Raw genomic sequence first — 13,967 nt, 5'->3', positions numbered from 1 at the left:
TTTTTTATTCATTAACAGTAATAAAGATTTTTCAAATTACAGAAAAGGAATAAATAAACTATAAAATTTGTTCATAAAATAAATTATATATATATATACATATATACATATACTTTTTTTTTTTTTTTGGGGGACCTAAAAATTTAAATATAGTGTGTGTGTGTGTACAGCTTTATATATCCTGGTGGGGACTTAAACCTGAATACACACAGACTCCTAGGGACTCGTGTCAGGGTGGGGACCTAAATTGAGGTCCCCATGGGTACAAAAGCTTATAAATCATACAGAATGAGTTTTTTTTTTTTTTTTTGAGAAAGTAAAATTGAAAAATATTTCCTGTAAGGTTTAGGTGTATTGGCGATGGAAAATACAGTTTGCACAGTATAAAAACCATTACGCCTATGGAGAGTCCCTACAAGGATAGCTGACCAGACTCTGTGTGTGTGTGTGTGTGCTGTTTATCCTCCTGAGACCCAGCTATGGAGTTTTTGCCTCTGTAGTGGACATTCTATTTCAGTGAATTTCTCTGAGACCTCACATGTCACAGTTGTAAGTCTGGATGTCCTGTACAGAGCACATTCAGGGCTTTATAGAGATACTAAATGATTGGAAGTTTGACCATGACCATACCCTCTCCTCTGTCTTTAAAGATGACTAAATTTAATTTAGTGAAAAATGTAACATCCTTATGGATATATGATTATATTTTGTAATTGTCATTTAAATCTGAATAATTTTCAAATTGTTTGTCATAAAGCAACATCTCAGAAAAATGTTATGGGTTTTCAAATTCAAATATGACTTCCTGTTATGAAACAGGACATCATTTCATACATGTCCACTGTAGAGGACACCAGGACTAAAAGCATGTGTATTGTGCATTTTGGAAGACATAACAATTGAATAGGAAAATTCATTATTTATTAATTGTCTTATGAAATATTAGATATTATTATGAAAATCTGGTCATTTATTACTCCCATTATGACAATTCTTTGTTCAACATGCTGTCCCAACAGCAACACATTCATATGCAAATTAGATACATTGTAAAGATACACTGTGTTTAATGGGAAAACCAGTTTATGGACATTTTTACACATACTGCATAAAACAAAATGGTATATCAAATCATTTTGTTATATATTTTATAACATACTTGAGAATCATCCTTATACAAAGTTTAGTATAAAAAAATCCTGAAACCTAAAAATTGATTGGTGATTTAAAATTAAATCCCATTGTTTTTGCCTTTTTGATGTCTATTCATGCCATTTTATTTTTTAGAAAAACTGTGTCCTCTACAGAGGACATAGAAAAAAATATGAATAAAATATAATTTTTCAAAAATGTTATTTTTCAATTTTTTTTTTTTGTATGGTCTAAACAATGTAATGACATGAAAAAATACAAAATTCACAAAACTTTTTTTGGGGGGGTCTCATAACAGCATGAAACAGACACATTGAATACTACACTTTACAGTAAACGACACACTTCCATTACAAATATTTGTACAAAAAACACAAACAAACAAAAAAATTGGTCACCCCACAGAGCTATTGAACTTCAAAGTGGTTAAAAGCATTAAAAATTGTGAAAAACAAAAGAACCATATATAGAACTATATATATATATTAGGGGTGGCACGGTACACAGATGTCACGGTTCGGTACGTACCTCGGTTCGGGGGTCACGGTTCGATACAATTTCGGTACAACAGGGGAAAAAAAAGACATCTACTTTGCTCAGTTTCTTTTATTTTTATGTGAAAATGCTAAATATTATTACATGTTATATATATAAAATCTGTTTTGTTTTCATTGTGAGTGTACACAAATAAAAGCAGACATTTAACTACAAGCAACAGCACAAATAAAAATACAATAGAGTAAAGATACAAATAAAATAATCAGTGATTTTCAGGGGGTTTTTTAGGTACAGAAATTGAAGTACGATTAAAGTAATCAAAGGTAAAACAGCATTGCATATTTGACTGTATAAATTAAAGATTACTCTTTATTAAAGTTACAAAAGCGATTCAATCAAGAGCAGTGAGTGATTTCTTTGTTGTTGCTGTTTATTTAATATTAACTGTCACTTTAAGAGAAAGCACTGATACTGTACGCCCAGCCGGCTATGTCTGCTATAGGATACTTACCAAGACGGGCATTTCGACAGAATTTTGTGTGAATTTATCCATTAAAACACAATACTTCAGAGAGAGCTTCATATTTGCGCGCGTTCTGAGGCGCAGGTTTGTGCGCTTCTGATGAGCGCACGCACAAATCTTCTCACTGCTCGCGTCCTCTGGCTCTTAAATATTTGAGCTGGCAAAGCTTACATGACTTTAGTCTAAACACCGATATCAACGTGTGCTGTTCAGGTCTCACCTGTGCGCGCGCTATCAGCACCCGGGTGATGACGGAATAAATGCTCATATTCCAGCATACGGCACTCGCATTGAACAAGAGTGAATGATTTGTCCACTTATTTTTTTTTTTCTCTTTCTCATCGCTGTTGTTATAATGTACTGGGAAGCCAGAATGCGCATCCATTAACAGAAACATACATTAGCCGAACCCTATTTGTTTTACGTGTTATTTATAACAAACCACATGCGTTGTCAGAATTAAGTTGAACCGCGGTCCTAGCGCGTGCCGAACCGTGTGTGGAGAACCGTGCGGTTCGGGTTTTTTTCCGCGAACCGTGCCACCCCTAATATATATATATATATATATATATATATATATATATATATATATATATATATAGGCTTATATGCATTTATACATTTAAAATCTTTCATGAGAAAAGTTCATGCCCATGTTATTTCCCAGCTACCCAAATTCACTGGTACATTATAATCCAAATTGCCTTTTATTCAAGGCCCGTATCATTGCCAGTGTTGTGCTAATTACAAAGCCACCATAATTGAGGCTTGTGAAAACACTCCATGCTGCCATCTTACATGACACAAAGGATGAGGCACAGAACACCCTGTGCTTGGCCGAACACTGAGTGCGCTTTAGTCGTCACACTTTTCCCAAACGCCTTGCAGCTGCTCCTATTGTGGTCTTCGAAGGGCTTGAGCAGAGCCCATGCTCCTTTGACCACCCCTCCTGCTGTCTGACAGCCCTTAAATGAGCTCATTGAGACCCCCGTGCTGGAATAATTGCAAACACTGATTCTATGCAGTGTGACCACAAAGCCTTCCCAGTGCAGGATTCCAATGCACACGCGAACACAGGTCAGAATGCCCCAACATGTCATGGTCAGGGTGAAAGGGGATTGTTCAGATATTTTCCCAGCAATGTTTGAAACGTTCACACGGGCCTGAATTCCAGTTCAAACAATAAAGTCAGCTGCATTTGTTTGTCTAGTGACCCCTGTTTAAGAACAGAAGGTGCTCATCTGTCTGGATACTGAAACATGCAGTGGCTCCAAAGTATTTGGACACTTTAGTCACTTAAAGATGTTTTAATGTCACTGCACTGGATCACAATCTGCATCTGTAGATTATGGTTTGTATGATCCATTTGAACTTAAAAGCACCTCTTTGAAAGAGCTTTATCAGAATCAGAAAGAGCTTTATTGCCAAGTGTGTTTGCACACACAAGGAATTTGTCTTGGTGTTATGAGCTTCCAGTACAGAAAGTACAAACATAGTGCAGACAACATATAATTAAGGTGATAAAGAACACTAATGAAGAGAATATACAATAATTAAGGATAACAATAGTAATAAAAATAAAAATATACAGAAAAGAGACTTGGCCATAGACAGAACTGTGAATGTGCATGTGTCCTATGTACAGATGAAGGTTTGATGGGTTATTTATAGATGTACAGTACCGGGGTGTGTTATGTGTTGTTCAGGTGGGATACGGCCTGGGGGAAAAAACTGTTCTTGTGTCTGGCTGTTCTGGTGCTCAGTGATCTGTAGCGCCGGCCAGAGGGCAACAGTACAAAGAGAGAGTGAGCTGGGTGTGAGGGGTCCAGAGTGACTTTCTTAGCCCTTTTCCTCACTCTGGAGGTGTAAAGTTCTTGGAGGCTGGGCAGAGGGGCACCGATAATTCTCTCAGCAGTCCTAACTGTCCGTTGTAGTCTTCTGATGTCTGTTTTGGTAGCTGAACCAAACCAAACAGTTATAGAAGAACATAGGACAGACTCGATGATTGCAGAGTAGAACTGTTTCAGCAGCTCCTGAGGCAGGTTGAACTTCCTTAGCTGGCGGAGGAAATACAGCCTCTGCTGGGCCTTTTTCGCAATAGAGTCAATGTGATTGTCCCACTTCAGGTCCTGAGAGATGGTGGTGCCCAGGAATCTGAATGACTCTACTGAAGTCACAGTGCTGTTCATGATGGTGAGTGGGGGGAGAGCAGGGGGGTTTCTCCTGAAGTCCACTATCATCTCCACAGTTTTGAGCGTGTTCAGCTCCAGGTTAAGACTGCACCAGACAGCCAGCTGCTCAACTTCCTGTCTGTAAGCAGACTCGTCACCGTCCTTGATGAGGCCTATGACTGTAGTGTCGTCCGCAAACTTCAGGAGCTTGACAGAGGGGTCCTTTGATGTGCAGTCATTCGTGTAGAGAGAGAAGAGCAGTGGGGAGAGAACGCAACCCTGAGGGGCGCCAGTGCTGATGGTGAGAGTCCTGGATGTGAGTTTGCCCAGCCTCACTAGCTGCTGCCTGTCTGTCAGGAAGCTGGTGATCCACTGACAGATGGAGGAGGGCACAGAGAGCTGTCTCAGTTTGTCTGAGAGAAGGTCAGGTATGATGGTATTGAAGGCCGAGCTGAAGTCCACAAATAAGATCCTTGCATAATTCCCAGGTTTGTCGAGGTGTTGCAGGATGTAATGCAGTCCCATATTGACAGCGTCATCCACAGACCTGTTTGCTCTATAGGCAAACTGAAGAGGATCCAGCAAGGGTCTAGTGATGTCCTTCAGGTAGGCCAGGACCAGTCTCTCAAGTGACTTCATGACCACAGACGTGAGTGCGACAGGTCTGTAGTCATTAAGTCCAGTGATTTTGGGCTTTTTGGGGACGGGAATGATGGTGGAGCGTTTGAAGCAGCAGGGAACTTCACACAGCTCCAGAGATCTGTTGAAGATTTGTGTAAAGATGGGGGCCAATTGGTCAGCACAGACTTTTAGACAGGCAGGTGAAATACCGTCTGGTCCTGAAGCTTTCCTAGATTTCTGTTTTCTGAAGACCCGGTTCACATCCTCTACACAGACTTTAAACGCAGGTAGAATGGTGGGGGAGGGAGTAAGGGGGGTTGCAGGGGGGGAAGGTGAATGTGTGAAGTGCAGATCAGAGCGGGTGCTGGGTGTCAGTCTGGCCTTTTCAAATCTGCAGTAGAACACATTGAGATCGTCAGCCAGTTGTTGATTCTCCACAGACTGTGGGGGTGGTGTCTTGTACATGGTGATGTTCCTCAGACCAGTCCATACCGACGCCGGATCGTTGGCTGAAAGTTCTTTTTTCAACTTCTCAGAGTAGTTCTTTTTAGCCACTCTGATCTCCTTTGTTAGTCTGTTCCTGGCCTGGTTATACAAGATTTTATCCCCACTTCTGTAAGCGTCCTCTTTGGCCTGACGAAGTTGTTTGAGTTTCCCAGTAAACCACGGTTTATCATTATTGAATGATAAGAATGTCCTGGTGGGGATGCATATATCCTCACAGAAACTGATATATGATGTTACAGTCTCTGCGAGTTCATCCAGATCGGTGGCAGCGGCTTCAAAAACACTCCAATCAGTGAGGTCAAAACAAGCTTTTAAATCTTGCTCTGCTTCATTAGTCCATCTCTTAACAGTTCTTAATACAGGCTTAGAAGATCTGAGTTTTTGCCTATAGGTCGGTATGAGATGAACCAAACAGTGATCAGAGAGCCCCAGAGCTGCCCGTGGGACAGAGTGATATGCATCTTTAATTATTGTGTAACAATGATCCAATATATTACTGTCTCTGGTGGGACATGTAACGTGCTGTCTGTATTTTGGCAGTTCGCGGGAGAGATTTGCTTTATTAAAATCTCCAAGAATGATTAAAAAAGAGTCCGGGTACCTTTGCTCTGTTTCAGATATTTGTTCAGCCAGCTGTTGCATCGCGGCGCTCACGCACGCGTCCGGAGGCACATACACATTCACGAGAATGAAGGATGAAAACTCGCGGGGTGAATAGAACGGCTTCAAATTAGGAGAACACATCTTCTTCAGAGTTGTTACATCTGAACACCAACCTTCATTTATGTAGAAACATAGTCCACCACCTCTCGTTTTCCCCGTTAGCTCTGTGATGCGGTCTGATCTGAACAGCTGATATCCAGGCAAATGAAGCATGTTATCCGGGATGTTTTCACTCAGCCAGGTTTCAGTGAAGCACAATGCAGCAGAGTTTGTAAAGTCCTTATTTGTGTGGGTGAGGAGAAGTAGTTCATCCATTTTGTTAGGAAGGGATCGGAGATTCGCTAGATGAATGCTTGGGAGCGCAGTTCGGAAGGCGCGTTCGCGGAGTTTAACCAGCGCGCCGGCGCGCTTCCCTCTTTTCCGTCTGAGCGCGCGTTTGACTAGGACCGCTGCCCCTCCGACCAAAACATCCAACAAAGCGTCTGAATAATCAAAAACCGGAAAAAAAATGTCCGGTGTGTGTTGCCTTATGTCCAGTAGTTCGTCTCTGGTAAAACTGACAGTAGGAGAATGACTAAACACAGAACAAACAAACAAAAACAACAAAAGTACGGGAGCGTTCCACACCACAGCAGCCATACTCGGCGCCATCTTGAGATTCTTTGCAATTCTGTGTAAATCAAAATCTTATCAAGTCTAATTTTTTCTTAAGATCTATGCTAAAATATCAATGACAACCTTGTTTACTTGTCATATTAACATTGTCTCAGGTAGTATGATCAGTGGACAGCACTAAATATAAATGTAAAGTCCAATTTGCTTATGTTTTTTGTAATTTCAACCATTACACTAAAACAAGGGTTTTTAATTTTGTCACTTTAAAATATTATGAAAAGCCTAAACGCATGTGGTTTGCCTCATATAAACTGAAATGATGCAGAACATACATGCTCCAGGATAATGTTCTTTATTTTCTGTTTTTATGCCAGATTGTGCTGTTGTACTTGCTTGTACAGTCTACATTTGTGTAGTATTTTTTTGTGACTTTAGGGCGCAACAATAAGGAATAACATCGGTGCATAACATAAACTCAATATGTTTTTATACCTTCCAAATGTAAACATTTGATTTTCAATTATGTATTAAACATCTTTTTTTTAATTTTATTTGTAATGAATAATTTCCTTTGAAATAAAGGATTATGCTTGCTACCAAATACTGTAATGCTGGGAAAACCCCACTTGGACGCATTATTGTAAGTTTTACTGCCTTGACTATAACTGCAAGTTAAACATCTATGTAACACAACTTAAATTTGCAACTCCAGTATATATTGTCATGGAATTACTGCACATCAGACTGCATGTATGAAAAGAAATGTTTATTGTCAGCAACAAGTATCACAAATATATGAAAAAATATAGCATAAGAAATATATTAATTTAGTCAATAAATAGTCACACATATCAAAACAGCCTTGCAAGAGTCACTCCTGTTAGTAGTGCTTATGGGAGGACTCTTAACGGACTGACAACAGTACAGACACATGAGGTATTCGTGTGTTTATGGACAAACAAACATTTTGATGAATTGCATTGCATTCTAAAAAAGGCATGGCAGGCTCATTGTTTCAACTTCCATTGTCTTAAGGCAGAGCCTACACAGAACTACATTCACGGTTCAAAAACAATAAAAAAGTAGCAGTACACATTAGCACCTTCACGTCTAACAACTTCCCATCTCCCCAGACTACTCTGCTAATAAAAAATAAAAATAATAGTAATGTTGTCAACATAAAAAAGGAAAACGATCCCTGAGCAACCTGTAAGACATGGGGCTTCTTTCGATGCTAAGAGATAACCATAAACCTGATTATCAATAGTCAGTCTCATCAACAAATTAAAAAAAAATTAAAACAAAAAAGTAGAGATTCTCACGGAGGTGAAACGAGTGTTTCAAATTGGTTTGTCACATCAAATGTTCAAAGGTTAAGTCAAGTGTTAAACACTCTGGGGGAACTAGGCTTCATCAGCCATCGTCTTCAACATACAATTGTGAGCGATCATGGAATATTGGTGGCAACACAGGAACTAAAAGTTTCTGAGCCTTAATACTGGAAAGATCGCCTCAGGGATCATACAGTCATCATATAAATAGAACTCTCCCCTGTCAAGAGGTGAGAAAACGAATCAGACCACTTTAAAGAGTCCATCTCAGCAGGAGGGCGAGGTAGTGATGGGACTCTTCAGGAAGGAAAGAGGGCTGGCCGCTGTGTGGATGGGGAAATTGAACACTGTGCTGTTTTTGCTAATGGCGGGGCTTCCTGCCTCCGAGGAACACGTAGAGGAGGCAAGCACTTGGGATTCGAATTGCAGAAGCTGCCCCATGAAGCTGAAGTTGGGCGAGATGATGCTGCGGCGCTGTTTGACAAACTCAAAGGCCTCTTCAAGTCTGACGCGGTTGGTGCGCATCAAATAAGCCAAGCAGATGGTAGCCGAGCGCGAAATACCCGCTTGGCAGTGAACGAAGACGCGTCCACCTTTATTCCGTACAGAATCTGTGGGAAAAGAGAAAAATTGTGCATTGGTTAAAACTCAATTAAACCAGCTCTACCCTATCAGGAACCCAAAAGCAGTTTCAACAACTTCTCTAAACACACATTCAATTGCAAATTAGACTCTGTAGGTTTGCTAATCAAGGAAGCCATCTCATTAGAGAAACTGGAAAAGTGAAACCAAGCAGGGGTTCGATTAAGAACCCCCCACCCACCCCCGACAGGCCTGAATACACAATGGGGGGGTTGGGGCATCCCTGCTAAGTGCACTGATCTGATAGGAGGGCAACAGAAACCCAGAGACACTACCTTTTGTTCAGACTAAACAAAGGATGCAAAGCATTCAGACGGAGCCAGTTGCCCCATGAAAAGATCAGGTCACAGCCTGGTGTTATTTGAAAAGGGGGCACCTCTTTAAACAGGATGAGAGGATGATGTAAGCCTTAGTGGCTGTCAGGCCAGGGCCATACAGCTGGTCGAAATGGAGGGAACTTTTGAAAAATTCTATTCAGACTTCAGTTGAATGGGGGTTGGGCTGGGAGTCTGCCTGCCTGCCAAAGCTCCTCATATGGTGACATCTGTTCCCTATTTCGTAACAGAGGTTTTAATAGTATCAGCGAAAAATGATCCTCACCGATAAATTCGATAGCTTCATTGAACCAGGAACTGATGTTGGCTTTGTGGTTGTCTTCAACAGGAATACTCTTGTACTGATAGTGGTCTTCAAAGTGGTTGGGGCAGTTGGGAGAGACGTTAATGAGGGCTGTGATTCCCAACATATCCAGCATGTCTTTTCTGGAGGCATGATAAGCACTGCCTAAATATAGGAATGGCAAGATTTCGACAGGGCCACCCTAAAGAAAAAAACAAATGAAATTAGTGGAGAAGTTCACTTGCAAGGAGTCAAAATCGCTCTTATTTACAGCACAGATGCTTATTTAAAGAATATGTATAATTTACCTGATCATACAGAGGGGTTGTACAGGAGGAATCAGCAGGGTTTGAATGGCAGCTAGAGCTCAGAGGTAAACTCAAGCCTTGTGGGGGAACTGGCTTTGTACACATTTCAGGAAACTCAGAGGAAAATGTCTCGAATCCACCTAAAAACAGTTAAATAGAAACCATTACTTTTAACAAAAGTGGAATTTACAAGTGACTAGTCGACAACAGCTTAAGAAAACATTTGGTCGCACTTTTAAATACACAACCACTCACAGAGTTCACACCTTATATATGTAGCTAATGGTATTATAATAAAATAGCCCAAAGCATAGTTCAAAAATAATATTTTCTTACCTTTAAGAAGGAATACACTTGCTCCACATGGATTGCGACACAAAGCGTTCACGGCAAGCATTAAAGTCCCGTCTTTCTTCACTTCTCCCATCTCCAGACTGCGGTCATCCAGAAACACAACACTCTGGTAATCCCCGGACAGAAGCCTGTTCCTGGTGTCCTCGTTGGGTACAATGTGCTCCAGTCCCAGGCCCCCTCTGGCCCTCCGGCGTACTATAGTACTGAAGCGCACGTTACTGGAGCCCGATATATGAGACGAGCTGAAGGAGAAAAACGAGCGACAGTCCAGAACCAGACAGTCCGGATCATCTCCCTCCAGCAGTTCACGAAGCGAGGCCGAGTCGATGGTGGGCACTTCCATGATGACCATAGTAGAGAATGATATATCTAAATACATACAGCGAGATAAACGACCACAGACCAGACGGCGAGCTTGAAAAGTTCTCTCTAAAGTCCTTTGTTCGAGAGTTTGATCCAATAATAGTCCGTTGAGCGGGGCTGAAATTCGAATTTTGTTTTCAACTAAAAACCCGCTACTTTGTTTCTTCTCGTTCTTGTTCTGACTTGAACGGCGGTTATATATTGACCTCCCAGCTTTCGCTTGACGTCAAATGCCCCGCCTTTCTTGGCCCGAGGCCCGCGTGAATTCGCACGTACGTCAGTGTGATTGAGTTTGGCTAACCAAGCCCACATTATCTGATCCTGTCAACGACCAAGAGACTGGTAATCTAGTCCAGTTTCCGAGTGGTGTCGCTAAAATTGATTGTTAGTATTGATGGGGATGATTATTGATGTTGTTGTTGTTATTGTTGTTGGGATGGTGGTTTTGGGGTTTTGAGTGACAAAATAGTTTTCTTTAGAAGTTGATCTTCGATTTTAAACCCATTTATCAACCAGGTCGATGTTTGGCCATTTTGAGATTATCAGCATTGGCCAATGTTGCTGTTGTGGCAGATTAACACATTTGGTAGTTCCCTCTCATGTCAGTTCCAAACAGGGCATAGGACATATTTAAAGTGGGGTAGCCTACTATATGTAATGGTCTACATAAACTTGTTTTAAAATGGTTAGGATATATGCTATACACATATGCATGTTTAAAAGGATGGATATCGTTGTTGACTTTAGGGAAACAAGATATTGACTGAAGATCTCAATTATTTATTTATGTGAGTTTAGTAACGCTTCATCATGTATGAAATTCAATAACAATACAATAATGATTGTAAAAAATGAAGCAATGTTTAGGCTATAATATTTACATGATAGTATTGTTTTATGTGATTTTGTAAAACTTTTCCTGTCAGATAAATGAGATAATTAGTGAACCTGTCATTGTACTCATAAAAGTTTATACTTTGTTTTTATTGTACAGGAGTACATGGTGTGCAATGCCGCGAGAGCAAAGGGAAACCATAAAAGTTAATCACTGTATAGAAACTTGAGGTCTAGTAAATTTCCATCAGCTTGAAACACAAACCAAGCTCAGGTATATGAGGCCATGGTGTAGGACATCTATATTTTCAAGATAATCAACATGTTTCGACCAAAAAGTCAGTGTACTTGGTAACTAGTTTGTCAGAGTTTGGATATTTCACAAGGTAAATTCATTAGAAGTAATAGTCTTTTTTTTCCTGTAATGTGGTGTTTTGTTTTGCTGGTTAACCACCATACCACATTCCTCACAGCAATGAGGATAAATGTGTTGCTATGGAATCGGAGAGCAGTGTGTGCAAGTTTGTTCAGTGGGTCGTTTTCTTTTATCAAAAATATGCAAATCAAATGCTTTTATATCAGTGAATATATGCTTTAATTAAAAGACTCGTCATAGCAGGGAAGTGGCATGAACACTGATGCTTTGTGATCCTTCTAATCCTGTATATTTCAGCATCTACTCACTACTTTAATTTGATAATATTCTATTTCAATGTGACAGCCACAATACTTTACAAGAAGCAAAGTGACATACGTAGGTTATGATGTCAGCACTGCATTTCTGAAACTTGAGTCAGAACTTGTGGAGGATTTCTGAAAACATTTCTGGGGTTGTCGTACAGAAAAAAAACAAGTAACATTATTACTGTTAAAAAACTGATGAGTCAGCCACAAGATGAGACTGTAATGCCCCAGGAAGAACATTGTGTACTGCATCGAAAAGTGACAAACTAGTTTGCATGCATGAGAATGGCACAGCATTGTTCATACTAACTTTGAAAATGTTTTCTGATATATACTTTACATAAACAATTATTATTTATATCTATAATCTGAAAATCATAATATTACATTAAAAAAATACATTAACATTTAAGATTAGCCTGCTCTCTTCTACAAAAAGACACAGACAGACAAGAAAGAATGAGACTCAATTCATCAAAAATAAAAATGAAGCACTTTAAATTCTGTGAATCAAATCTTAAGAACAGGAACGTGAGCTATGTAAAATCATGTAAAACATATATTTCAGGGATTACTCACACTTGCATGTTCTGATTGTTAGAAAGGGAAGTGAAATTGGCATTTCCTTGGTGTAGCAAATAGAATATACCAATGTCATCACAGACCATTTACGGACAGAGGTGCCTCTGGGCAACAGTTGTTAGGCCTGGGAAAATACTCTGTATGTCCTTTTGCCTCTTTTACATAAACCATTAATAGTATTTTTTTTTTCTCGCAGATTCTGTATTAATATCTGACAACTGAAATTTCTAGAATTCACCCAGAAATGACATAGTGAAACACACTGCATGATGCACCACATCATTCAGACGCAACTACTACATAGTTGGGTAAATATGTACAATGTATACCGTATAAAAACGGTAAGATTTAATTGTGTCATATTAACTGTTAAATCTAAGGATCTTGTAATATCTCTGTGTTTGATTTTTACTTGTTCAGCTCTTCAATATTTCATTGGCTAGAAATCGCTCTTTGTATATGCAATTTCTATAACATATTTATAAAATGCATCTCTAGTAATTACAAACAAAAATATTCATTATGTGAAAACTCTTGTGAAGAACCTTATATGCAATTCCTCAAAGTTTAGGTAAGATACAGTGCAGTATCACTGGAACACTGGAGTTTATTTCCAATAATGAATAATGAATAATTTTCGTGTGTAATTTTGGGATAACCCTAACCCTACACTACTTGATACTGTTTGTGATCAGACTCTGTTCCCATTCTGAAATATGCAATTTCTTCCTTTTAAGCCATTGCTGTTGATTCACCCATTTGTCTAGAATCACTGTTATATTGTATGAAACTTGTGTTTCAGCTCACAGACAGTATGTTGTAACAGAACAAGGCTGTAGGTTATACTTTTTGACATCAATTGCAAAAATAACTTGTTTTATGTAGACATGACAGTGTAAACTGACTAATTATCTAAGCCTATTATTATTAAATGAAGATCAGTTTTCAGACAAGTTCCAATAGGTTCTCATTATGACACACCTTTATTCTCAGATTACACTGACACAGATACTGGAAGAACACGACAGAGCCACATTTGCGTTTTTGTTGTTGTAAAAATAGTCGAGGACTGTTGGACCACATAAACGGAAGCAAAAGCAGTTAAATAAACTTGGACCTGAACTATGTGGCCTTTTGAAGGTGTTTTTTGATGATTAAGGCCCTTGTATTATATTACTGTATTATTTATTTTTCTGTATTTTTTTTTTTTATTTCTTGGTTTTCCTGTTATGTTTATTTTGTTTATCTGTATTTTTTGTTATGCTGCTATTTGGACTTTTTTGAATTTTATTAAGAATTTTCTGACTGTTGTTAATTGGTGTTTTTGTATGTTTAAGCAATAATAATAAAAAAAACTCCCCTTGAATAATTAAAAAAATAAAAATAAACTTGGACCTGAATCACCATAGGCAACGCGTTAAGTTTGCATGCCACAACCGGAAACAGAATCACGCTGCTCGCTCCCCTCCGACCAATAGTATTGTGCAAAGCGTCCTAAGCG

At 39.3% G+C, this 13,967-nt stretch overlaps 1 protein-coding gene across 1 annotated transcript; it reads right to left on the bottom strand.

Annotated features, from left to right (window-relative positions):
• Positions 1-7,501: 7,501 nt before the first annotated feature.
• Positions 7,502-10,530, bottom strand: LOC306852840 (dual specificity protein phosphatase 1-like). The gene is made up of 4 exons (XM_079389948.1): positions 9,986-10,530; positions 9,650-9,789; positions 9,324-9,543; positions 7,502-8,692 (listed from the first exon to the last, which is right to left on the bottom strand). The coding sequence occupies exons 1-4, from the start codon at positions 10,380-10,382 to the stop codon at positions 8,349-8,351; spliced, it is 1,101 nt and encodes a 366-aa protein (XP_079246074.1). The 5' UTR covers positions 10,383-10,530; the 3' UTR covers positions 7,502-8,348.
• Between the last annotated feature and the right edge of the window lie 3,437 nt (positions 10,531-13,967).

This window comes from Barbus barbus (assembly GCF_936440315.1).
Source record: "Barbus barbus genome assembly, chromosome: 33".
Classification (NCBI taxonomy): Eukaryota; Metazoa; Chordata; class Actinopteri; order Cypriniformes; family Cyprinidae; genus Barbus; species Barbus barbus.
Note: the sequence above shows the minus strand (reverse complement) of the source record. Positions and strands in the feature narration are given on the sequence as shown.